At 43.7% G+C, this 27,272-nt stretch overlaps 1 protein-coding gene and 1 long non-coding RNA gene across 6 annotated transcripts; one reads left to right on the top strand and one right to left on the bottom strand.

The window, feature by feature from the left end:
- Positions 1–2,903: 2,903 nt before the first annotated feature.
- On the bottom strand, positions 2,904–23,195 carry PARVG (parvin gamma). 5 transcript variants are annotated; one of them, XM_081911865.1, is made up of 14 exons: positions 22,994–23,194; positions 22,645–22,691; positions 20,167–20,260; positions 19,614–19,678; positions 16,714–16,816; positions 15,334–15,474; positions 14,043–14,158; positions 11,475–11,530; positions 10,627–10,649; positions 9,465–9,526; positions 9,297–9,365; positions 7,437–7,538; positions 3,595–3,667; positions 2,904–2,984 (listed from the first exon to the last, which is right to left on the bottom strand). In XM_081911865.1, exons 3-14 carry the CDS (start codon positions 20,240–20,242, stop codon positions 2,905–2,907), a joined length of 966 nt encoding a protein of 321 aa, XP_081767991.1. In that variant the 5' UTR covers positions 20,243–20,260; positions 22,645–22,691; positions 22,994–23,194; the 3' UTR covers position 2,904. The 5 variants fall into 5 exon arrangements, with proteins under 5 accessions (XP_081767991.1, XP_081767992.1, XP_081767989.1 ...); XM_081911866.1 differs by having other exon boundaries at positions 22,645–22,688; XM_081911863.1 differs by having other exon boundaries at positions 20,167–20,291; positions 22,994–23,193.
- Positions 23,196–25,374: 2,179 nt separating this feature from the next.
- On the top strand, positions 25,375–26,953 carry LOC309370301. Its single transcript, XR_014168500.1, has 2 exons — positions 25,375–25,715; positions 26,634–26,953. It is a non-coding gene; the product is annotated as an uncharacterized lncRNA (long non-coding RNA).
- The last annotated feature ends 319 nt before the right edge of the window (positions 26,954–27,272 follow it).

Raw genomic sequence — 27,272 nt, 5'->3', positions numbered from 1 at the left:
CAACGGGACAGTGTGACGGAAACCAGAGCACATGGAAACACCATTTACTTCCCGCCATAGCTGTGGGTGATGGGAGCTTAGGGATGCAGGTGGTGCTGTGAGTTAAACCACAGAGCCTAGGACTTGCTGATCAGAAGGTCGGCGGTTCGAATCCCCACAACGTAGTGAGCTCCCATTGCTCGGTCCCTGCTCCTGCCAACCTAGCAGTTCGAAAGCACGTCAAAGTGCAAGTAGATCAATAGGTACCGCTCCGGCAGGAAGGTAAACGGCATTTCTGTGCGCTGCTCTGGTTTGCCAGACCCACATGACCCGGAAGCTGTACGCCGGCTCTCTTGGCCAGTAAAGCGAGATGAGCGCCGCAACCCCAGAGTTGGTCACAACTGGACCTAATGGTCAGGGGTCCCTTTACCTTTACAGCGGTAGCTATTTATCTACGGTGGTGCCTCGGGTTACATACGCTTCAGGTTACAGACTCCGCTAACCCAGAAATAGTACCTCAGGTTAAGAACTTTGCTTCAGGATGAGAACAGAAATCGCATGGCGGTGTGGCGGCAGTAGGAGGCCCCATTAGCTAAAGTGGTGCTTCAAGTTAATAACAGTTTCAGGTTAAGAACGGACCTCTGGAACGAATTAAGTATGTAACCAGAGGTACCACTGTACTTGCACTGGTGTGCTTTCGAACTGCTAGGTTGGCAGGAGCTGGGACAAAACAACAGGAGCTTACCCCGTCGCGGGGACCTTCTGACTGGCAAGCCTCCGACCTTCTGTTTGCTTAAAATGCACCACAGAAACATTGAGAAACATTCAGTTCTACATTTCTTCTATTTGTTAATTCTTTTTATTTTCATTCACTGAAAAGGCAGTTATTGCACAAATTACATTTCATGTCACTACTGCATTATCTGGGATACCAGAAGTCTTTATTAGCTCTGGCTGTCTCTGCACAGCGCCCACTTCTCCTTCAGGCATTACTAAAAAGAATGTAGTTTTTCTTATGAATATAAGCAAAGCCAATAAATTAAGACAATTCTTTAGCTGATCTCTTGACCCTAGGATAATGCGCGACAAGAAATTATGCAGAATGGCAATTATACAATGGGAATCAATGTAATCAAGTGTAGGTCCAAGAAGTGTGGCTCAGAATCGGGACCCATTAATTCAGGTTTTGCAAAATTCCTAGAGGTCTTGAGTGGGATACTAATTCACCTCTCAAGAAGTCCCTTTCTGGTAAGATCATTTGTGAGGTTGGAAGAGATTAAGAATTTATATTTAGTACTCTTCCAGATGTTAGTGTAGTACAACTCCCATCAGCCCTGCCCACTGGTCATGGCAAGTGGGGCCAAAGGGAGCCAGAATCCAACAACATCTGGACGGCCACAGATTTACCACCCCTGCCGTAAAGAGTACTAAATAAATATATTTAAAAAGTTAAAATAAACATAATACGGTTATTTAATTTCTGCTTTTTATAGTTTTGTATTTGTAAAACAAGCAGTTAAAAACCTGCAGTGTGATCTTCATATCTTGATTCACAATACCTATGGAGAAACATGACAGGCAAAAACAAAAGCACTGAAACTATTTGCAGTTTTTCATAAACATTTTTTGTTGAACTGAAAAGCTCCCCTTTGAATAATTTTCTTCTCTGAAATCCTCTGAAACTTTTTATTGATATACATGCAGACATCTTGGGAGAAATTATGGGGAAATAATTAAATTTGGAGGAAAAGCTCTGGCCAGGAGATTGCACGTCATCTAAGAACTCTATAGCTATACAAATATGAATCTTATTAAGGACATCAAAATCGGTGAGGCTATAATACTGGCATCAACAAAAACGCACATATTACTGAACAGTGAATACAGGCATTTACTGGTAATTCTGAAGATTTAAAAATGTGCACAGGGGAATGTGCATAACTAAATGTCAAAGACTACAAAGTGCATTGGGGCATATGGGGATGTTAGGGGAGGGGTAGTATCTCTGTGGGGTAGATATGCCGTGCTCCTTCTGCAGTTGTTTGTCCACCTTTGGTCCCCACCATGCACTCCTAGAAGCTGTCAACATATGACAGTGGCCACACCTCAGGAACAGCTTCGACTGGCCGGCTAAACCGGGTGAGGGTAGCCAATGGATTTCAAACCTTTGGTGAGCTAGGGACTGGAGACAGGCTCCAGCAGACTGAGCAGGTGAGACCAATGGTCAAGAAGGTGGTTTCTGCACGTGCTGTAGAGGGAAGTGAGGTGCAGGTGGGGCTTGCCAACCTGGAAGGTAGCCCTTCTAGGAGAAGGAAAACTCTGATTCTAAACCTTTGCTGTCTTGCAGGATATCTTCATAGGAAGAAAAGACCAAGGAGTAAACCCTACACAAATCCAGAGTAGCATCCCTAAGACTGTTGGATGTTGTCTTGTATGTCCCCTCCCAGCAACTCCTGCAGCCAAGCTGGTGCCAAACATATTGTTCTGCTTTCCTTTGGACCACATCAGGGTGGTCTTGTCATCTGAGCAGCCCAGGACCTCCAGACACGCTGCCCAGGCTTGTGCCTCAGGGAGGTCACTTTGGTGCTGCAAACACAGTGACTCAACTTCATCCCTGGAGGCACACTCCATTGTTTCCTGAGACAGACACATGCCAACAAGAATACAAACTGCGTTCAGTAGATGTTCAAATGCCATGCTGATTTCTTTCAAGTCTTACCTGCCATTTGCTGCTGACCCTTGTAAAACCTTAAGAATTACCAGTAAATGACAGCATCCACCAAGTTTAGGTTACTGAAACATATTCTCATCTACGCATACAATATGTATCAGTTGTATGTAGATGCAAAGCATCAAACAATTATTGGCACTGAAAAATAGACTATTCACTAGCAAATATGGCATAGGCTTTTTGATTTCTGTACTTCATGCTTCTTTGGTCTTGTATTTGGAAAACAGGCAGTACAAGACGAGCAATGTGGTCTTCATATCTCGGTTCACAAGATCTGTGAAAACATAAGGCAGACAAAAGTAGAATGGGTAAATTATACATCCTTGAGCTAAAGAGGAACAGCCCATATAACACAGTGAATCTGCATTCCCTAGAATGGAACCAAGGCAGCTACCACAAACCCAAAGCTCAGGAACAGAGATGACGGTTGGGATTTCGTTTGAACCGGAGGATGGGCATCCAGCCAATCATCATTATGCGTGTCTGCCCAGTTCTCCCTCCTGCGTGATGTCCGGAATAATCATCTGTCTCCCCGACAGAACTCCGTGACCCACGTCTTCCGACAGTAGGCACACATTAGCAGAGTAAACAAATCATCAACAGAAGCCAGGCCTGAGGTGGGAGCACTAAAGCTACTTTATTATTGACAGTTCAGAACAAAAGGAACATGTCTCCTCTCCTTCATGCTCTCGGAGAGAAGGGAACAAAAGCAATACCAAAACGGAACAGTGAAAGTCAAAGCATCCGTTCTCATACTCCAACAAGCTAGTGCTGGAATGTATACAGACATGTAATAATTAACAGTTCCACACATCTGAGAAGTGCCCCTAAGGTGATATGGAAACATGAAGTGTAAGCGCACCCCTTCTTGTACAATGACTAACCTTCAGGGTTGATAGGTACATCCAGGAGGCCTCCGTCCATTAGCAAGTCTACTGCAAGGCTTGCGTTGTGTACCTGAGAAGGGTCAACAAAAGAAAAGGTGGTGTCAATTCTGGAAAAATTATCACCAATGGGAAACAACAACATATTACCGTATTTTTCTGTGTATTGGACGCCCCCATGTATAGGATGCCCTGACTTGGTGAAATTTTGGGGGAGAGGATTGCCCAGAGGCTAACAGCCCCACACGTCTAACAGGCCACCTATCAGCTGTTCCCTCGCCAGCAATCACTGAGCTTTGGGGGGGGCAGAGTTGAGGGGGGGAGTGGTGAAGCTTTTTTCCAATTACTTTTAGCACTTTTCGCCTTCCCCACGGAGCCTCCATACAGTATTCTGCTTGCCTTCTCCCACTCTGCCCGCCCTACAGCTGGGAGGGAGGCTGTGGGCAGTCTGTTTTTGCCATGTGGTGTCTTTGCGCGGCTCCATTTGTGCAGGGGCGGTGCAACGTTACTCAGGAGGAGTGCAGCGATTGAAGTAATATTCCCCATCTGCGCCTTTAACATTAGCGAAATATCGCACCTTGCGCTCCTCCTGTGTAACATTGTGCCACCCGTGCACAAATGGAGCCGCGCAGATTCCAGGTGGAAAAATCAAAGTTAGAAACAGAACTGTTAGAACCCAGTTCTAAGATACTTTCTAGAATGTATAACTTGCTGCTAAAATGGAACACACAAGATGAAACGGTCAAATCAGCTATGATAAAATGGGCACAGGACATAGGGTACAATATCATGTTTGCTGACTGGGAAAAGTTATGGACCACCGGTCTGAGATTCACTGCATGTAATGCCTTGAAAGAAAATATTATGAAAATGATATACAGGTGGTACATGACCCCAGTCAAGCTTGCAAAGATATACCATTTGTCAGATAATAAATGTTGGAAATGTAAAGAAACTGAAGGAATGTTCTTTCACCTCTGGTGGACCTGCCCTAGAGTTTAGGCTTTCTGGGAAATGATATATAATGAGCTGAAGAAGATATTTAAGTATACCTTCCCTAAGAAACCAGAGGCCTTTCTTCTGGGCATTGTCGGCCAGAGGGTGCAAAAGAAAGATCGAACTTTTTTTATGTATGCTACAACAGCAGCAAGGATACTTATTGCTAAATACTGGAAAACCCAAGATTTGCCCACACTGGAAGAATGGCAGATGCAACTGACGGACTATATGGAACTGGCGGAAATGACTGGCAGAATCCGAGACCTGGGAGAAGAACTGGTGGAGGAGGACTGGAATAAATTTAAGGACTATCTACAAAAACATTGCAAATTGTATGAATGTTAAGAAAGATGTAAGATTAGCAACAACATGGTACCAACAAACTAGTCAAAAGGAATAAGAATCTAAATGCTATTAAAAGAAAAGACAAATTTTGGATAAATATTATGTTAAAACTAAGTCTTTAGAATTGTGATCTAAATTTTCTAAAATTTGAGATTTAATATTGGAAAATGATACTATAAGAATTGAAACAAGTTAATAATTTGCTGGTAAAATTTAAGAGTTTGGAATGCAGCAACGAGAGTCGCGAGGAAGTCCAATGAGGAGAATGAAATGTGGATATTGGAAAATTATATGTTACTCTGTATGTTTTTTACTGCTTAAACAAAAATTTTAATAAATATTATTATAAAAAAAAACCAAATGGAGCCGTGCAAAGACATTGCGCAGAAAAAACAGATCACACAGGCAGCGTCCCCCAGGCAGCCTCTGCCTGTAGGATGGGCAGAGTGGGAGGAAGCAGGCAGACTGAGAATGCCCCACGAGAAAGGGGCAGAGGAGAGAGATATCTTTGATCACTGTGGCCAATGTGGCAAAGTCAGGTGAATGCCAAAATGCACACCACCCCAAGAGGGCTATGTGACGGACAGCTGAGCCAGACCAGAGTCTGGTGACGCAGTGCCTCAGAATTCCACCAGAGGGCTGGAGCCTCTCTCTGATTCGCTACCTGGACAGATAGACAAAGGTGGGCGGAGCCAGCACTTTGGGAGGGAGAATAAAAGGAGCCGTTGCAGAGAGAGGATTCTGATGGGGAGATGGTTTGAGAGAGCAGGAGGGAGAGAAAGAGAGTTGGTCCTGGTCTCTGTGTGTAACATCTACCCTGGGGCAAATATCTACAGCTAGAGAAAGGAGTCTCTGAGCTTAGATAGGAAGACGGTGTTGAGTGTCTTGGGAGAGCATTCAGACAGGAGTTGGAGCCAGGAGAAGGAGAAGCTGTGAGGAGACGGTCTCCTTGGGTCTCCTTCCCTTCAGGAGGAGAGAGATCTTCCAGAAAGAGAAGACTCCCAAACCAGGAAAAAGGGGGGCGTGGGGATCCCCTGGGTCTGTTAGGCTGCCAGAGGTATCTCAGGAGTATGACTGGTCAAAGGCTGGGAAACGGACAGAAAGTACCACCTCCTTGTTTAAGAACCAAAGTATTAATCTGTAACACCTACACAACAACTAAGTTTAGGAACTGAAGTGAAAGAAGTGGAAGTAAACTTTTGTCTAGAAACCTGTAACATCTGAGGAGTAAAAACTGAATTAAAGCAGCTGACATTTAAAAGAAGCTGTGCATTTATTACCTTGTTTAGAAGCCTGTATCATCCACTAGATTAAGTATAATTATTGTCAGGGGTTCAGAAGGAGAGACACAGGAGGGGGAGCAAATGGAGAGTGAGGAGGAGGAGTACGAAGGGGGAGCAGGCAGTGACAGCGGCCAGAGTCACTCCACAAGCCTCTCTAGCGAATCGGAGGACTCACAGAAGGGAGCGCCAATGGCCAGAGCGAGGGGGGTTCCAGGGGGGAAGCCCCAGGAGGGAGGGGCCAGCGGGGAGTCCCTGAGCAGCAGTTGGAAATCAGGACCAGCTTCCTCACCAGAGCGCAGTGGGGAGGGGGAGTCCCAGGAGTCGGGACCAGTGCTCTCACCACCAGCGGGAGGAGAGGAGTCACGTTTGGCAACGCCCACATCAGGAAGCGGGGAAACGGTCAGAAGGAAGGTTACCGGCTGGGCGCGCGCGCCAAGTTCAAATGTACAGGCGAGCGGCACAGCAGGGAGTCCTGACAGGGAGCCAGGTCCTAAAGCCCGCCGGAAGGAAGGGCGAGACTCAGGGGGGTCAGCGTCAGAAGAGTCCAGGAAGGAGGAAACCCCAGGGGGCAGAAGGACCCAGCGAAGAAAGGAACAGCGCAGGAGGTGGAGCCGGGCTAGGATCTGAAACTGGTGTGGGGTCAGCAGTGAGTCAGAGGGGACTTAGCCGGTCCAGCGTCAAGACGTGGGTCTGCGCGCCCAGAACTTGGAAATGGAGACTAAACTTCAATAAAGACTTTTGTATATAACATCCACTGGGCGTTGGTCCTCTGTGAGCTGGGACTTAGCAGCAGCCCTGACAATTATTAATAAGTTAACTGTTTCCTGAAAGAACATTATCTCGTGACACATCCTTTGTTTTATTAACTTCGTTCTTTAAAACTAATATGTCTTATTTTTTCAACTTCTGCTTGAGTCTCCAAGGATCTAAGTTTACCACCACACAAAAACCACGAAGATAAACTGTGGAGGTTACATGTAGTATATAAGTTGGTGGGTTCTGCCACAGTTGGTAACCAGAGAGGTGGGATCCACTTCACTTTGGTGACACAGCGGTGGGATCTGCTACAGGCCGATTTATTCCCTTTGCATGGGGCACCTAAAAAGCTTGGAAATAATGTGGGGAAATTATCTGTGTGTCCCACCTATTATAGTTCATAGTCTTGGGCCTCCAAATGGCCTGTACCTACAATTGGGTGCATAAAGAATAACTTACCATTTCTGCAGGGGAACTTGGTTTCAGGAAGAAATCTCCCAGATTCACGAAATAGCCCTGAAGCTGCCCAATTAGCAAGAGTAAAATAACCCCATCTGCAAACTGGGGGGAAATGAACAGAGGCATTGCATTAGAGATTATTAAAATGATCGCAGGGTCAGTTTTGTAATCCACAAGACCTCCATGACTTAAAGAACTTTCCTGCCGGACAAAAGCTTCTTCATATTTGCCCCCCAAAGCTTACCAAAGCTTCTGTCTGCAGCAACCGAAAACAGTCACGCAAAAACTTCTTGAAGTGCTACAATACTATATGTTATATATCACCCACATCTGTATCTTACAGTCTAAATCCAAATATCAGAACTTTAGGTCCAGTTCGTAGGTCATTAGTGTGACAGGTAAGTCATTTATCTCTGGCTAGATTCCAGTGCCATTTGAATGAAAGAATCATGTCAACTATATAGATCAAGTTTTAAAGTTGCTTATTATTTTGACAAAAGACAAAATCCAGATAAGGATTTCTCTTAGTGCTGATCTTATGCCTAGAATTAAAAATTATTTGTAGGTGGGATATATGAAAAACTTTTGCATCGCTTCACTTTCCAGGGTACTAATGTGTGTTAGCAGAGAACAGAAAGCTGGACTTGCATCTGGCAAGAACCGATTCAAGTCCCACCTTGGCTGCAGGTGCTGGGCCACTGCACGTTAGGCCATAGTGAATCTGGGTTTGCCACCAGATGTACATTTGGTGGGAAGCTGTAGCAAATCCTGAGTCCAATGAATATGAATGTATGATACACATGCTTCCAAACACATGCATATCTAATTAATCCATTTAATTTCTATGCATGCAATAAAAAACACCTTAGTTGTGCACCAATGTGGTGTAGTGGTTAAACTAGGACCAGGGAGGTGCAGGTTGAAATCCCCATTCAGCCACAAAGCTCACTCAGTGACCCTTTCAGTCACTATCTTGGAACTTAACTATTTCACTGGCTTATGGAAATGATAAAATAGGAGAAGGAAACTATGTGCATAGCCAGAGCTCCCTGATAGAAGGAAGGAATAATAATGGCATACATAAATTTTAAAAATGGGATTCCTGCAAGCATCTGAGATATTGAAATGAAGAATCAAATCAAAGAAGCCCTCACTTAGCATGCTTACTCTCTATAAATTGATTTTTTAACCACATAAGGCAGGTGTTTAAACTTGATTTCCCATCATTTGAAGTAGTCCTTGTTGGGAATTCCATTCCACCCTTTGCTGCAGATATGTGGGATTGTTATATGTCACATGTCTGTTTACATTCCAGCACAGATTGCCGAATCCTGTGAGCAGAAGTTCCGCTCTGCATTGCTTTTGTTTTCTCTCTCTCTGAGAAGAACAACAAGGAGAGAGGCCATGTTTTTCTTTGTCCTGATTTATGTAGAATAAATGCGTAGTTTAGTACAGTATCCACGCCTCGAGCCTGATCTGTTGTGTATTTACTCTGCTGAGTAATGTGTGCTCTTGCATGCACAGCAGCTTGAGTCGCAGACGCACGTCGGAGGAGTATGACTGATGGATCTCTGCAGCGGCAAGGCTGAGAAGGGAGACGCTTCGGCTGGGGCCAAGCCAGCTGGCTTTTCATCCCCAGTTCCGACAGTCCTGCCCATGAAGGATGCAGCTACATAGTGTACATGTGCTCCACAATGACTTATGATGTGGCCTTCATCAAGTTGCAGCCCCAACCTGTGTTTTCCCATCTGTAAAGGGAAATGTTTAGTGATACGCCTCCAAGGCTTGATGTGAGGGCAAACACCATAAAGCAGTTCATAAATTAAATGCAACATAGGATCACGAGCAGAATATTTTTACCTGAGAGTCAATGTCTTTCACACTTAGTCCTAACTTCCCAACATGTCTGTTGACAAACTTCAAAAATACCTAAAGGAACAGAGAATGGCATTAAATCACTGTTTCTTGGTTATATATCACATTATAAATTGTCTGGAGGGGGGAAAAACCTGAGGGTGTTTGTTTTACCTCTTTCACTGCATCCACTTTCTCTGGCGCATATGTCATTAATTCATCAAACATTTCAGCTTCTACAGTAAAGTACAGTACCAAATTGATTATTTTCAATATATTTCACCACATGAGAGTTCTTCTGTATTATGTTTTGCAATGCAGGTCATAATAACCCATATTTTAGCCCAATAATAAAGGAGGATGGAGGTGGAGTGCTCTGCATATGGCTTCTTTGTGGGCTTGTGGGTCTATGCGCCATCCCATCCTCTCAATTGCCTTTTCCTCCCAATGCTGTCATTCTGTACTACAGAAATGTGGGTTGCAATCCTATACCCATTTCTCTGGGAGAAAGCTGTTTTGATCTCAATGAGATTGACTTTTAACTACTTAGGATTGCACCCTTAGACTGGAAATTCCTTGGGACAGGAACCTGTCTTTCTGTATGTTTATTCAATAAAGCATCAAATCTATGAGGGGGGCTCCCTAGATGCTACTGAACTCCCATCATCCCCCCTGACTATGGCCATGGTGGCTGGGACTGGCGGGAGTTGAAAGTCCAATCAATCCATATGAATTACAGTCAAAGTCAAAGACAACAGAAAGAACGATAATAACACATATAACTACATCAGCACCTGGGGCAGAAGCGGTAGACAAAATCGGAAATGTCATATATACTTCTTAACATTCTTAACATTAAAAGGAATACTCCGTCAGCTAAAGTCTGAGATCCACAGTCTAAAATCAATATTCATTCATGTCTTTGTCAGCAATAAGGTATTTCCCATGAGCGGCTAGGCAGTTAGTTTCCTTAATAAAGGTTGAATTAGTTCTTTTCAGCTACCATAGTATAGCAGGCAGTTTAAGAGTACGTGGGCAATTTATTCAATCTCATCTGAATTACATGGGCACAGCTACAATTATAACGTTATAAGTCCCAACAGCCCCAGGTGAGTTTCCACCTCATACCTAACCTCAGAAGAATTATTTTCTGCTGCTATGTGTAGAAATTTAGTAAAACAATGGTAGTTCTTCATATTTAAGAAAGAGCATCAGGAGATTGTCGTTGATGATGAAGATATGAGGCTTTTTGCAGAGAACAACAACTGCCACAGAGCTTTTCAAAACAGATCATGGTGGAGACACACTGGAATAAGTCCTTAGTTCTGTAACTTACGTGAAGAACTTTCGTCAGGTTCCCTAAATACCCAACAAAAGGAAAGATGAGTTAGAAAACAAGCAAATAGGCATCTGAAGTAGTTGGTGGTTGTGGCCCAAAATATCTCAGGTTGAATAGTTAATCTCTGGGCTGCGACAAGCCTCATGGGGCAGAAGCTGACCCATATTTACTTGGACATAAAATTGCACAGCACTCCAACCTCTGTTATCTTGTGGCAACAGATTCACATGCCTGCCTTTCTAGAATTTGTCACTATGAAATAAGAGACTGAAATATAAAATGTAGCTGTTACCTGAGCCTCTGGCTCAAAAGTCAATAAAGGTTTATCTTATAAGCGTAGTTTCTAATATTAGAAATTGTCTAACATAACAGATTATAAAAGATATTGGTAAGAACAAAGCCATAGAAGGCAAATGACATTTCTGATGTTTGAAGCCAAGGCGGAAAGAGGCAAGATGTTGCCTGGTGTCATGGTCTGAGCGCAGAAGGAGTCAGGAGCCAGCAAATAAGAGATGAATTGGCACTTATTTCCAAAACCACCTAAATAAAGAACTCTATGGAGGTCTTTAAGCAGAGGCTTGACAACCATATGTCAGGAGTGCTCTGATGGTGTTTCCTGCTTGGCAGGGGGTTGGACTCGATGGCCCTTCTGGTCTCTTCCAACTCTATGATTCTATGATTCTATGATTCTATGGGATTTACAAAAACCAGTACCAAACACAATACATTTTCTATTCTTTGTTAACTTTTATTTGCACAATGAAACTGACACGTAAGTAGAGACAAATGTAATTTCCATCTTTGTACTTCTCCATTCAGAGTTCAAGGCAAAATTTGTCTTTTACCTGTTCCCAGTGATGTACTCAACTGAATCTTCTGTCTTAAATCCGTTCGCTGTATGCTATGAAATAGAAAGAAAGGATGCAAAAAGAAGGTATCAACTACTAACTGCAAAAAAAGAAGGAAAGGGGAACAATATACCTCAGGAATGTGCTGTGCAATATTTCTTTATTGTGAAATCTTGGGCATTTCTACACAGAAGGAAGACTCCCCCGTAACCAGGTATAGGATTGCATCTTAATTATAGCAAAATTTTAGGCAAAATCTACATTTTCTGGGGTCAAACAGAGCATCCTCAACAAAAACACTCCCAACCTTGTGTTTTCTGCCAAAAGGAGAAATGCCATAAGCTTTCCCTCAGCAACTCTCCCCCTGCCACCCCCCATCCCTAGCTATGGGTTCTGAGATGCTTTTGCCTTGAGGGTTTGCAAGGCAGAAAGGCAAAATGTGTGTTTTAATAAGTAAATAAGTAAAATTAATAAAGTGGGAGCCGTGGTTGGGGATCTTGCTCCTGGCACTGCAAACACAAACATGCCCCTTGGAGTGGCATCAGCAAACATGGAGTGGAGAATCCTGGGTTTGCTTCTGCTCATATAGCTCTGCCCCATACTCTCCCTGCTCTGCATACTTTGGGCACTGCAACTTCACATGTTTTCTGCCAACAGAATTCCTATAGGATGTATGGTTTGTTTGCGTATTTATACAAGTTAGTGCTTAATTGCTTTTTAATGGTTTGAAAAAAATGTTTTTAACTGTTTCTCTTTTATCTGTAAGCCACTTTGAGTCCCTGTCTGGGGAAAAGGTTGGATCAAGTACTGGTAAGTTAGTAGTAAATAGTCCTCATTCACACATAGGAAATCACAGCCAATTTGCTCCTCCCCATTCATTCTGCTGCAGTACTGCACTGAGCTAAGTTGTGGTTTGGTTTAGCATGTAATTCAGACAAAGCATCAGCTGTAAACCACAGGACAAAGTTTGTCTGGAGACAGCGAAACCCTGAGCTTGGGCTTGGACAACACATTAAGCCAAACTAGCAGAAGAAAGGCCAGGAAGAAGCAAAGGGGCCACAATCTCTTCTCTGGGAGCCTGTACGTTTGCTCGGAGCCATGCAGTGGCGTAGTGTGGGGGGGTGCAGGGGGGGCCGGGCGCACCGGGCGCAACATCTGGGGGGGGCGCGCGCGCACTCGAGTGCTAAAATCCACAGGTTAGGGGGCGCAAATTACTTGCCTTGCCCCGGGTGCTGATAACCCACGCTACGCCACTGGAGCCATGGTTTAGCTTATTAACACATGAGCTTATTAACAGTGTGATAAAATGATGAATTAGTGCAAATTTTGATGTCAATTACTCATTGCATATTATCTCAGTATATTTACTATATACTGCAGTGAACATTTGATATCTCAACATCAATTATTTGATTTCAGAATTAGTTATTTGACAGTGAACATTTGGCAGTATTTGATAGTCAGCATGCAATGTTTAATTGAATGTAATTGCTGGTATGCAATGGTATTTAACATTTAACAGATATGGCATTATATGTAATGGTATTTAGTATGTGGTGCTGCTTCAGAGTGGACAGCTTATAATAGTCACATCCAATAATAAAATGTCAAGAGAATCATAAGATTATCCATTTCTTTTTGTTAGTTGCTTTTCATTATACAAATAATTCTAAAGCAGATACTATATCAATAAAACACAACCAAGTCATACAACCAGTAAACAATAGAGCACAGTTAAAAGGGGAGAGCACAAACACAGTCAAAGAACTATTTACAAAGTGCAGCATCACAGACATAGCCCAAAGTCAGGGTGGATAAATAGGGCTTCGGTTGGCTTATAAGACTTAGCACCAACTAACTGCAAAGTCCAACGTAATTGAATTTTGTTATAAAAATTCACGTTAAGGATTTGAGGATTTGAATTTGACATTTTGTTTTCAACATTTGAATTTGACATTTTGCATCCATGTTTTTAATAATCCTGATATTAATCAGAGTTCTAGAAACAGCCCTGAGAGAGGATATTTGTTTACAATCCACCTTGTCCTAGGGTCCATGACACTTCTGATGGAGCTGAGATGGAAGACACAGGGTCTCCCAGGCACTGCCCACTGCCATGCAGCCTGTCATGTGGGCTGCTGATTCTATAATAATTTATAATAATTTATTCTTTATACCCAGCCCATCTGGCTGGGTTTCCCCAGCCACTCTACAGCTAGGCAAGTGAGAAATAGAAGTGTGGACCTACGAAACCAATCCTGGTCCCACGCCTTCTTCACCAAATCGTGGTGGTACCACTCTTAACACTATACTGCAGAATGGTGACATGGTTGCCACAGTGCAAGCGAAAGCACTGTCTCCAAATCCCCCTCACCCATCCCTACCCCACAGCACCTCTCTGAGGTCGCTGTGTGGATGAGAACTGGGGCGATGCTTGGCTCCTGTGCCTGCTCCCACAACCATTGCAAGCAGTTTCTCTAACTGCAGCATGCTTGCCTCAGGGTGCAAAGACAATCTTAACAAGCTCAGCAGAGAGCAGAAAGAAAGGGAAAATTGTTCCGTTACCTCTACGTTTATTACATCCACCTTAACGTTCGGAGGTATAGCGAGCTCTGGTTGAAAGTGGCCAGCAATGGCCACCAGAAGATGCAACGTGGACAGCAAGTCCTTCCTGAAGATGGCTAAAATAAGAGGACGAGGCAAACAGATGAAGTGTAAACCAATAAATATTTGGAAATACCGTATAAATAAACCATATCTGGAAATGGATTAAATGCTAGCAGATTTCGGTACAATGGTACTCTTTCAAAAGCTGCGGGGGTATGTTGCTCCTGGTGGCGCCAGGGTGGGGTGGGGGCCTCTTCGACTGGAAGAAGTGAGGACGGGGCTTTATAGCCCAGTGGGCCAAGGTGTCCTAAACAAATGCATGCTTAGGCTGGCCCTGAGTCTCTATTCCTCAGAATCCCTCACCAATGGAACCCTTGTTGTTTTAGTTAGCAAAATGGTTGTCCTTATGACAGAAGTGTGTGTCTGGAGGACGCTTGGGGCAGTATAAAATGCACACCTTATCAGCAAGGGCCAGGCCACAGACAGGCAGAGATGGAAAGTCGCTTTCCACCCACACTCCATCTTGTCTCCAAGTGCTGCAGTAACTTTCCTCCACAGGAATTAATGCTCACCACTCATTTGACTGGGAGGAAATATCTGCTGCAAGGCTAAACTTGCACTTAGCACCTGGGGACTCCAGCAATTAAGAATCAATGCTGTTTTTATCTGTATAGGCCAGACCTGGGTTTGTTTTTTGGGAAGACTAGGGTCCTGGTGACTGGTTTTTATATAAAATATTACTTTTATGCTGACATATTCTTGTGGGTGGGTGCCTTTGTGTTTCTCCTGCAAATGTTATAAGAAACCTAGCCATGAATTACAACTTTGTTTGGGGTATTTGGTTCTTTTACTTCCAGTCTAGAGGATCTTCTGCCTCTACAGTGGTGTCTCGCAAGACGAAAATAATTCGTTCCGCGAGTCTCTTCGTCTAGCGGTTTTTTTGTCTTGCGAAGCACGGCCATTAGCAGCTTAGCGGATTAGCGATATTAGCGGCTTAGCAGCTTAGAAAAAGGGGGGGAGGGAAAAAACTCGCAAGAACTCGCAAGACGTTTTCGTCTTGCGCAGCAAGCCCATAGGGAAATTCGTCTTGCGAAGCACCTCAAAAACTGAAAACTCTTTCGTCTAGCGAGTTTTTCGTCTTGTGAGGCATTCGTCTTGTGGGGCACCACTGTACACCACTAGATTCCCTAGATAAGAAAAAGGAAGGAGATACATTATTATTCAGTTTGTGTTTTGCATTTGTACATACAGTCTACACTCCATTTCAGTTTGCTTTCCTCTAGCTGTAAACACTGGTTCACAGATTTCAGAATAATTTCAAGTTTAAGCCTTTGTTTCTTCTCTGTCAATGCAATTTCCTCTACTTCCAGACTGAGGGATCCAAGTTGCTCTAGGAGGTGAAAAGGAGACAAGAAAGAAAGAAAGAAAGATGGAGAATATAGTCTGACTTCTGGTTCAGCAATTTATTGCAGGGTATTCTAATTCCTCCAGGAAGCCCTGGTACAAAAGTGTCTTATTTTAATTCACACACAACACCAACCTCCTGCATTGTGTACTGAATCTTAAGTGGTGTGAGCCTCTTCCAGAGCCATTTTGTGCCTGAAAAGCTGTAGAAAAGCCTAACAGCTAATAGGTGTGTGTCCTTCATTCACTTAGGCTTAGGGCATTCAGGGCAACCGTTGAAATGAAAGGGAAAGGTCATTGACAAAAGATCCCTTTGTATATCTTATAGAACACTCAGGGGTCTGGACTGTAAATACTGTATTGTTAGATTTCTATGATTCCACATTTATCCAAATACCTATTTTTATATGCATTTTTGCCAAATCTACACAATTTTTCAAGCAATTTATCCAACAATGCATTTTGCAAGTTATTTTCACTAATATATGCATGCACACTTTTGTGTACTGCAAAATTTGAAGCAGTTTGAATGTTGAAGGATAGCTGTTCTTTGGTTCAAGAAGAGCAAATTAGCCACATTTGTCCCCTGCCCTAACTCTAAACACACACAAAGAAAAGGTAACAGCAAATAAAGGACTTGTGGCAGGAACCACGAAGCCGTATGAATTATCAGTCACTGAAGGCTAGCAGTGCTTATGTTTTTTTCCTTTTTGAGGGTTAGTCTTTGTCTCTGCTTTTCCCCTTCTGCATAAAATCCTGCAGTTGGCAAGGCCTTCCTCTCTTTCTTCATTCTGTATTCTTCAAAATTATTTTCTTTTGCTGCTCCCTTCCTGTCAGGCTCCCACAATATCTGCTCATGATGGTCACACAAGGACAACTTGCTACCATTATGTGTGCATGCATGCTATTTCTGCACAGGATGATCTTGATTCTGTGTGCAAGTGTTTCAAGGATACACTAAGTTGTGGCAGGAACAAATTGCAAGAAAGCCAATACATAGAAAATTGCAAGAAAGCCAATACATAGAAAACTAAATTATCAGAGAGAGTGTGGGAGGAGAAACATGCCAATCAGGCTTCAGAATATTTCAGTTATCTGGTTTATCTGCATGTAAACTAAGAAAAAGAACTGGCAATAAATAATTATAGGAGGTCACTCTGTAATGAGATTTATTCCACAATACAGGTATTTCCAAATGCCCACATTTAAAACAAAAATGGCTTACCTATGAGATGATGAAGTATTAATCCATCATACATGTCTTGTTCAAGGCTTTTCACCACAATGTGTTCATGCTTCAGAGTTGTGTTAATCCAATCCATAAAGAACTGTGGGGGAAATGTTGTCTTGAATAACAGCATTTGGGTATTTTCTCACTACTTCTTTTTTTTTTTTTTTTAAAGATAGAAATCAGATTTACTTCAACAATCTGTGCCAAAGTATCCTAATTCTGTAATTGGTTGTTACTGTAATGTAAAAGTAAAATGGAAGAGCCCTAAATTTAGCATATATGTGTGTTTCTAGTTAAATTTCATGCACTTGACAAGAGTGGCATGTTTTTGTACACTGCTTGGAAATTCTGAATATTAATCAGCATATAAGTATCTGAAGTGCAGAAATAAAAGATCTATTTTAACATTTTAATTCATTGCAGTATATATTTTTAACAAAAAAAGTTGGAAGGGACCACAAGAGCCATCTAGTCCAGCCCCCTGCAATGAAGGAATCTTTTGGTCTGACATGGGGCTCAAACCCACGAACCAGGCATTAAGAGTTTCATGCTGTACCGAGTGAGCTATCCTGCTGGCATATTATCCCTGAATTGCTGAACCGTCACACCAGCATCTTGCAGAGAGGAAGGCCTAGTCTAGTCCACACTTAGCCAGAAAACCAGTGGCAGAGGATGAAGCTCACATTATTGAATGCTCCTCTGAACAAGCAGTCTCTCTGCATGCTGAAAATGGACACGTCAGTAAAAGGGCTAAGCTAGAATCTTCTTTAGTTTTGAAGGTGGAGATCTTTTCTGTATGTGGGAGAGCTAAGCTACTGGCAGTCTGAAGTAGCAATAAGCAGTTTCCTCTCAGCTGGCTTTGACACCCAGGGGGGTGGGGGGGTGTCTCCAGCTCTTCTGCAGAATACTTTAATAATCCTCGAGTGTTTTCATGAAAGCTTAAAAAATGGTTGAAACAGCTCTGGGCTGCCAGTCCTCTCTTCCCAAGCGAAAGAAAGAAAGAAAGAAAGAAAGAAAGAAAGAAAGAAAGAAAGAAAGAAAGAAAGAAAGAAAGAAAGAAAGAAAGAACCCTTATTTTTAAGAAAGCAAAGATGGTTACCGTATTTTTCGCCCTATAAGACGCACTTTTCCCCCTCCAAAAATGAAGGGGAAATGTGTGTCTGTCCTATGGGGCGAATACACGCTTTTCCTGAAGCCTGGAGAGCGAGGGGGGTCGGTGCGCACTGACCCCTTTCGCTCTCCAGGCTTCAGGAAACTATCCACTAGCCATGGGAGACCCAGCTCTCCCAAAGCTAGCGGAGACCTTGCCAGCACCCAGAAGCTTGGGGCGCGCTGAGCTCCACTCGCCCCAAGCTTCGGGATTAGCGCAGTGCTCCCCTAGCCGTGGGAGAGCCGCGCAGCTCTCCCACGGCTAGCGGAGACCTTGCCAGCACCCAGAAGCTTGGGGCGCCCTGAGCTCAGCACGCCCCAAGCTTCGGGCTTAGCGCAGCGCACCTGGGGGGGAAATAATTTTTTTCCCCTTTATTTCCCCCCAAAAAACCTAGGTGCGTCCTATGGGCCGGTGCGTCCTATGGGGCGAAAAATACGGTACATGCAAGGGTGAGGCTTGCTAGGGACAGGGGTGTCATTTCCTGTCAGGGAATTTGGGATCTGTAGCGTCTTCTGCCTCCTAAATCAAATTGTGAGGCAGAGAGAACTACAACTCCCAGGACCATCCCAAGACATTTCAGTCCCTGAGATGAACTACAAAATGATGCCCCCCTCCCCACCAGGGAAGAAGGAGTGAGTGAACATCTGCATCAGGAACAAGGGGGGAATAAAGATCTACATTGGGATCAGTTGCCCCTGTGGATTCTGCTGCCTGAGATGGCCGCCTCACCTTGTCTCATGTGTGGGTCGGCCCTGACAGCTCCCATGGTTCCCAAGTATCATTTTCTGCCCAGGAGCCCATAGTTTTCCTAGCAAGTGCTCCTTATCACCTGCACCCCACATTTGCTTGGGGAATGAGAGAGAGAGAGAGAGAGAGAGAGAGAGAGAGAGAGAGAGAGAGAGAGAGAGAGAGAGAGAGATGGGCTATTTCAGGCACGTCCAACAGGTAGATCGTGATGTACCAGTAGGCCAGTGGACGTCTGTGGTAGAAGCTCAACAACTTTGGCTCCCGGAAAAAAGCTCAACAGCTTTGAACTGAACCCCACAAAATGGGGTAGATCATTGCCAGTTTTTAACTCTGTGAGTAGATCGCAGTCTCTTGGTATTTCTATACTGCTCTCTGATAAAATATCAGAGTGGCATATGAAAGCTTTATGAAGCATTGAAAGTGGTACAGAACAATCAATAAAATGACCAGCTAAGGCTGTTCGTGAACATTTTTAACAACCCCATAGGTCTGTCTTGAAGAGATGCCTGAAAGTCAAAAGAGAGGATGTCTGCTGTGTCTCTGCTGGAAGAGGGTTTCACAGGATGGGAGTGGCGACATAAAATGCTCAACTTCAGATTAAGGCCTGATGGGTCACTTCAACACTGTTGAAGTGGAGAGCCCATTCCCATTCCAGAACTGAAATTCCCAGAGTGGTAAACAGTCAATCCTTCTTCCCAGGAAACTCTGGGAATTGTAGTTCTGTGAAGGAAATGGGGCTCTCCAGCAACTCTCAGCACCCTTCGCAAACTTCTGTTCCCAGGCTTCCTTGGGGGGAGCCATGGCTGTTTAGAAGGTATAGGGCAGATGGAGCTCTACTGCTACCCCCAGCCCCCAAGTGAGTTCAGTTAGGAAGAAGGACCAGCCCGCCCAACAAAATATTCCTCAAGTATACTGTTTGTCAACTTGGAATTTTATCTTTGAAAATGTGGTTGTTAAAAAAACATAAGCTAACTAAAATAAGGAGAAAGTGCATTACTGTTTGTAGAGCTTCTAGTTTAGGGTCATTTCGAGAAGTTGGCTTTATGTATTTCCTCTTTTCTCCTAAAAGATATACAAACAAACAGCAGTTACAATTATACAGCCTAACTCACCTAGGCCCTGAGAACAACCATCACCATTTCATCACCAAATTGCCAATTCAAGCAAAAAAGTCTAATAATTTGGACCCGTGAAGGAAGCCCAGCACAGCAGAAGGCAAATGGTCAACATCACAAATTTGAAATTATAATTAAGGGAATACAAAGTGACATAATCTTTTTTGAAGGGTGATCAAGGAGGCACTTCCTAAAAGGAAAGCACATAATAAAAATGATGCCACATTTGTTTGACTTAACGCTGTGATAGAGAATCTTCTCAGTTAGGTTAATTTATCAAGTACGTTTGCATTTCCTAAACTGGAAATGGCAAGTGGTGGTGGAGACACCAACCTATCCAACAACGGACTGGATTAAGTCTAGAAATAATATTGAATTAATGAATCTGTTTTGCACATTTGGTCACACTTTCTATGGCGCCTCTTAACAACATACCTTGCGCAATGTCCTCCTCTTCTGAGAATGGATTGACTTGAAACTCTGGGAAAGCTTTGAGGAAGCTTGGCTCCATTGCTTTCGTTTCCTTCCCCTTGCAAACAGGAAGTCTGGGTTTACTTCCCCTAGAAACCATGGCAGAAAAATACAGATGAGCAAGCTGTTCCCAGGGGAGAGCAATTCTAAAGCGGGGGCAATAATATCTATGTAAGTGAAGCAAATGTGTTGGTGGGATCTTAGTTTGATGACATAAGACTCCAGACCCCAAGGTGTCTTTTGAAACATTTACCTCCAGTAAAATGGGGCTCTTCTGGGAACAACCTTTGACTATTCAGGTATTCAAATTGGGGGGGGGGGCACTGCAAAACTGATGAAAGGCTGTCACACCAGGCTCACAAAGCAAAACAAGTATAAATCCTGGGGAAAGCAAGGATTTTAAAAATGGACTTGACAATCAGAAAATAATTGAGAAGAACGAGGAAATTGACCATCTGGTATAAATTGAAGCCTGAAATGCCTGGTGAAAGATAATATAAATAGGACAGGGAGATGTGGGAGGGAGAGACATGAAATCTACTCTTTTTTTTACAATAATGCTGTAACCCACACAAGGACTTCCTCTTAACCTTTTGATATTAATACCAGCCACCTTTTGGAACCTCCAGTTCTGATTTAACTCAATATAAAAATGCTCATAAAAGGAAGTCCTAAGAAGAAATATGGAGGAGAATGAGCTCATGTCTAAACTCTGAATCCAGAGCTCAAGGCTCCCAATTCAGAGCTCAGCAAACACCATGATGCACACAGACACATGCATGTCTTACACGTCCCTTCAACTGCAGTTTTCAAGGCTCCCAGAGAAATCTAGGAAGCCTTCCTTCAACACTGCAGCTGGATGGGAAGGCGCTGGCATATCCGTAGCAGAGATGGATGGAGCTTTGGTTCCCCTTGGTTCCTCATTTTTAGAAACTTTAGTCTGGACATTTCCTCATCAGTTTGCAAACATCCTTTTAAAAAAATTGCAAATAAATTTCTCTAATATGTTCACATGCTATTTTTGCTAATGTATGCATTTAGGCACACTTTCCTCTAATGCACACCTCTGTACATCTTTTTTTGGTTGGCATCAAAAATTCAGAGAAGAATGGATTTCAATGGATAGTTCTGGTTTGGCTCATGCATTGTTTTGGGAAGTGCAAATTAGGTAGGTTTGCATTAACATGAGAACCAAACCAATCCCCGTCACCCATGAAAATAGGAATGTGCAGAGCAGTTACTGCCTTACAACCTTGGGAGGCACCACAGTAATTGGCTTTTTGCAGACTGCCCAGATGTGTGATCTGAGCACAGGAAGCTCAGTTTGAGATGTTTCCTCTGCAAGGTTCTAAGTATTTCACACTTCCCCTAACTTAAGTAGTGGGAAGTTACAGGGCAGCATTTTTACAAGGCCACTTTTTTTTCTTTTTTAGATAAGTACTGAAGACTTACTGTGAACTTTGTAAGAAGCACCATTTAGAAATGCCCAGGCTGAACAGGTGAAGAGAAAGCAACCCTTGCTTCTCAGCAATCTTCTGTAGCCAGTTCTCAAAACTTTCTTCCCCCTCCCACATTCGGATACAGGGGTGCCTCTGGTTAAGAATTTAATTTGTTCCGGAGGTCTGTTCTTAACCTGAAACTGTTCTTAACCTGAAGCACCATTTTAGCTAATGGGGCCTCCCGCTGCCACCGTGCGATTTCTGTTCTCATCCTGAAGCAAAGTTCTTAACCCGAGGTACTATTTCTGGGTTAGCGGAGTCTGTAACCTAAAGCGTCTGTAACCTGAAGTGTCTGTAACCCGAGGTACCACTGTACTTTACAAACTGTTCTTTTCAGCTGCGCTGGACCTGGCAGACAGGTGTGGCTTCAGGACATTTTTAAACTACCCTGATGGTGGATCCTTAACAACTAGAGTAACAACTGGAGAGGCAGTGAAGTGCAGTGGGTAGATTTTGACTGGAGACACCTGAGTTCAAATCACCACTCGTTCTCTCTCAACCCAGCCTCACAGGGCTGTGAAGGTCAAGTGGGAGAACCACACATATGCTATCTGAGCATTCAAATTGGGAAATAAATAAAGCGATTCCTATAGTTCAGCATCAACAAAAAGGCCATGCAAGAACCTAGACAGAGAGAGCCATTCCTTTGGCACAAAACAAGAGCAAACACCATCCATAACATCACTTCGGGGGGGGCGGGGGGCGGATTTGCAGAATATTTTCAGTCAGTCACATTTTATTTATAGCCAATGGCATTTGCAGAATATGACACTCTGAGCTGTACTTTCATTACTGAAATCAGAAAACTGATGAACTTTATGGCAAAGGCTCAATTTCTACCCATAGTTCTAACTGTTATCATTTTCCCTAGTGTTCAATAGGAGTTTCTGAGTTAGTTCTTTATTAACTATAAACCCCAGAGAAATAGATCAAAACCACTTACTTTTGCAGATTCCACTGAGCAATGTGGACTCACTCTTTTCTTTTCTGCTAAGGATAAAGCAAAGAGAGACAAAAGACTCAGAAATTGTCCCAAAGGGGGGGAAATGCTCCATGGACATTTTAGGGGGGAAATATTAAAAACTCCTCCAGCATCCAAATCATAGCAACTTTTTTCAGACATGATGCTTAAAAGAAGCAAATCAGCAGCCAGCTGAAAGCAACTTCCTTGTTTTATTCTGTCCTTGAGACTGAAGCTCGTAAATTTGCAGCAACATTCAACGGCAAGGAGGCTGCATTTATACGTACAGGAACACAGAAAAATACTCAAGAAAATCTTTTAAAGTACCAACCTAAATTCCCAAGCAAGATCTTTGGAGAGCTGTATTGAGGCAGGCAATCTATTTTGACCCCATTGGATCAGTTTTGCTTTCAGAATGCTGCCTTTGTGTGTCGCGCAACCAGGGAGAGGAAGTTGGTGCACATCCTTCCTATAGGTGACATTTCAAAAACAAAACCACTGTTCCTCACACATTAGCGCAACCTATGCACTCCCCTATCGCCCAAGAGTCACTATTCACACATGCTGGTCTTGTTGGCATCCGTGTGTCTCAATCCCTGGAAATTGCTGTCTCTAGTTAGCTTTTGTTTTGTTTTGTTTTATAAATTATATTTATTGGAATTTTGATTAACAATAACAATAACAACAAAAACCACTACATGCTACACAAATACAAAAAAGAAAAAATACAGAACAAGTAAAAAAAAATGCACAATCAAACTTATATAAAAAGTGAGGAAAAAAAGAAGAAAAAGAAAACAGCACATAAAATTATACTTTCCAAAATATCCTTTCATTAACTTGTTTCTTTGACTTCCTCTCGCCTCCCTTTTTGCATTCTATTTTAATTTGTTGTTTTAGCAAATCCTTCTGATTTAACACTACCTGCTTTTTCATAATAAGATGTTACACATAATCTAAAAACAGCTTATGCAAAAGTCAAGTTGTTTAATACCAGTTTCTTTCTAAACTTCTTTAATTTTGCCATATTTCTGTAAATAGTCTTTAAATTTCTTCCAATCTTCTTCCACCTTCTCTTCTCCCTGGTCTCGAATTCTGCTGGTCATTTCTGCCATTTCCATGTATTCAATCATCTTCATCTGCCAATCTTCCCGGGTAGGTAAATCTTGTGTCTTCCAATGTTTTGCAATAAGTATTCTTGCTGCTGTCGTAGCATACATAAAAAGAGTTCTATCCTTCTTTGGCACCAATTGGCCGACCATGCCCAAGAGAAAGGCCTCTGGTTTTTTCAGAAAGGTATACTTAAATACCCTTTTAATTTCATTATAGATCATTTCCCAAATGTTAGTTAGTTAGCTTTTGAGAACAATTGTGAAGCTGCTGCTTCTTTTTATAATAAGTGCTTATAAGTTCTAAGTACATATTCTGCAATAAGTGAAACACTTTCCGTAAATTCAACCAGAGCTAATGTGAGATTAAACAATGCTCTGCCTTTTTAAAAGAGTGCTACTGTCATTTTGCCAACACACCCCATTTCAGAAGAAAGCAAAGGGCAGACTAGAATGGAATAAATTAATGCAACAAACAGAAAACAACAGTGAGCCGTCAACAATGTGTTGTTGCAGCAGGTGGGGGGGAGGAGAGGGGGAGGCAGGCGATGCATAGACAAAAATATATCATTTTCAGCTATGGGAATATTGGTGGATACACATTCCTACCATTCAGAAACGTTATAACTGCTTCCAATGGCCCAAAGAAAAATTTGGCAGCAGTTATGGATCTGGATTAAACATGCATATTACAATGGGGTCAATAATTCTGGTGTGTGCAATTGACTTATATATAAAAAAATATTTGGTCTCCTGTAGGCAGAGCATTAGGGACGCAGGTGGCGCTGTGGGTTAAAGCCTCAGCGCCTAGGACTTGCCGATCGAAAGGTCGGCGGTTCGAATCCCTGCGGCGGGGTGCGCTCCCGCTGCTCGGTCCCAGCGCCTGCCAACCTAGCAGTTCGAAAGCACCTCCGGGTGCAAGTAGATAAATAGGGACCGCTTACCAGCGGGAAGGTAAACGGCGTTTCCGTGTGCAGCTCTGGCTCGCCAGAGCAGCGATGTCACGCTGGCCACGTGACCCGGAAGTGTCTCCGGACAGCGCTGGCCCCTGGCCTCTTAAGTGAGATGGGCGCACAACCCCAGAGTCTGTCAAGACTGGCCCGTACGGGCAGGGGTACCTTTACCTTTACCTTAGGCAGAGCATTGTATCTAATGCTGTATGAGCAAAATTCTGCTCGTGCAACAGGAATTCCCCTTCTCCTCTACTCTATCACACATCCCCCCAAAAAAACTGCTCCAGAGGGGGTGGCTGTTGAAGAGGGGCACGTTCTGCTGTGCCAGCAGAAATCTCCTGCCAGTGCTGCCAACCTCTGGGGGCCCCGGGGGCTTGAGCACCCACAAAAATTTTGCTGTGGGTGCCCAGCCTCCACCCTCCCGCCACTGCGTGTCCCCAGCTGCCGCCTTGCCTCTGGCTCTCCAGCACCATGGGTGTGACTGGGCCGGGGCCTGCACCTCTACCACGGGGCCTCTGTTGGGGCCCGATGCAGCCCTGGACATGCTTCTGGGATGCAGCCACAGTGGCCCCCAACAGGGGCCCTGCCGTACAGGCCCCAGCCTAGTCGCCGCCAGAGTGCTCACACGCCCCATGCCGCACTGGCATGATGTCACATGACATCATTGATGTCACATTGCACCTTGATGTCATGATGTTGCAATGTGGCGAGCATGTGCTGGGCACCCACAGTCTGGGGCCCCAGTCGGCACTTCTGTCTCCTGCGCAAGCAGAACACCAGTCTCCCTGCATCCAAGGGTCTCCCACACTGAAGGGTTGTGCTAGCAAACACTAGCATAGCACATTGTTATTATTATTTATTGAATTTATGTACCGCCCTTAGCCGGGGGCCTAGGTCACCTGCCTCACCCCTTGGAAACTTACCTGGCAAGGGGGCAGCAAAGGAGGGCAAGCAAAGTGACTGCAGCATAGAATTACATCGGGATCCACAGGTAGCATAGATAGCAGCTGCAGCTGCTTCCCTCTGGTCCGTGCTCTGGGACCTGCCTTCATCCCCACCCCCCATCACAGCAGGTGCTGACGGGGAACCAGGTGGTGAGAAATGATTTTGGTGTCCTTTGGAGAAGCACAGAAAGTTGTGTGCTTCTTAGGTTGTGGGTATCTTGTTCGTTGCCTGGGATAAGAACTTATCATAATTGGTTGTTATTTTGTATGTATTGCTTAAACACTAGCTTCTGGGTTAGGGTGAGCTATTTTATTATGTATATGTGTATTGTTGTTATATGTTTGAAATAATTTAATTTTAAAAAGTGAAAAAGAAGAAAGAAATTATACCAGAGCTGCTTCCACTGTGCTTTCTGGTAGTGTCTCACTACATCTTGCTAGATGTTGCCTTAAATATTTGGGGCAGGCTAAATTCACCACGGACGCAGGTGGTGCTGTGGGTTAAACCACAGAGCCTAGGGCTTGCTGATCAGAAGGTCGGTGGTTTGAATCCCCGCAACAGGGTGAGCTCCCATTTCTCGGTCCCTGCTCCTGCCAACCTAGCAGTTTGAAAGCACGAAGTGCAAGTAGATAAACAGGTACCACTCCAGCGGGAAGGTAAATGGTGTTTCCGTGAGCTGCTCTGGTTCGCCAGAAGCTGCTTAGTCCTGCTGACCACATGACCCGGAAGCTGTACACCGGCTCCCTTGGCCAATAAAGGAAGATGAGCACCGCAACCCCAGAGTCGACCATGACTGGACCTAATGATCAGGGGTCCCTTTACCTTTACCTTTAAATTCACCACTGCAAATACTGAAATTGTGTTTTTAACCGTTACGTGGACATCCCCATTAAGTATATAGCCCCTTAATTAGTAGACTCATATAATGCTCAGGATAGGACCAGTAGAATGCTTTTTGTCCCAGGAGAGTAGCCAAAGGACAGACAAAAAATGGGGCTGAGGCACTGAATCTGCCTGAGAGAGGCTACCAAGAAGAAAAGAGGCCTTTTGACACAGCCATTTGCATTTCAGCCTATGATCCTAAGCTATCAAGGAGACAGAAAGATGTGAGAGGTTTCCCTGCAAGGCCCTGGAAAGGCTCCAGGTCCCTCCAGGTCCTTCAGACACGAAAGATTCCTGAGACTGGCAGCAGCTAGACAGTATGACTGTGAAAACAAGCAACAACTTTGAAACAAATATCTGAAACAAAATGGGTAATAAATTTATAACATCCTGGTTATTTCACATATACTTCTTTTCTTAAAGAGTTCAAATGAAGGCTCTGCTGAATTTTCAGAGATTTACCCATACAAGCTGTCTAACAGGGCTGGTTTGGTGGCTGTACCTCCCTTCAACAGTTGATGAACACTATGAGCTTTCGGGTGAAGGCAAAATGTCATATGCATGGGACAATCGTATTGGTCACCCATGAACTTGACATTTAATTCTGCTTTCACAAGACATAAAAGGGGCCTCTGATTAGCCAAATACAAGGGGCTTCTGGCTCAGTTTCAAGACGTGACATGCATACACATACATACTTGGGTGGAAAGCAGCTGGTTTG

Source organism: Podarcis melisellensis (assembly GCF_964234715.1).
Source record: "Podarcis melisellensis genome assembly, chromosome: 5".
NCBI lineage: Eukaryota > Metazoa > Chordata > Lepidosauria > Squamata > Lacertidae > Podarcis > Podarcis melisellensis.
The sequence above is the reverse complement of the archived record's forward strand: the minus strand, read 5'-3'. Positions and strand labels throughout refer to the sequence as shown.

Excerpts from the sequence above, each read along its gene's own strand:
- PARVG (XM_081911865.1), bottom strand. The coding sequence starts at position 20,242 with ATGGAGCCAAGCTTCCTCAAAGCTTTCCCAGAGTTTCAAGTCAATCCA. Across the intron at positions 15,475-16,713 it reads AATACTTCATCATCTCATAG|AGCAACTTGGATCCCTCAGT; the intron begins GTAAGCCATTTT and ends TTCACCTCCTAG. Across the intron at positions 9,527-10,626 it reads ACCTGACGAAAGTTCTTCAC|AAGCTGAAATGTTTGATGAA; the intron begins GTAAGTTACAGA and ends ACTTTACTGTAG.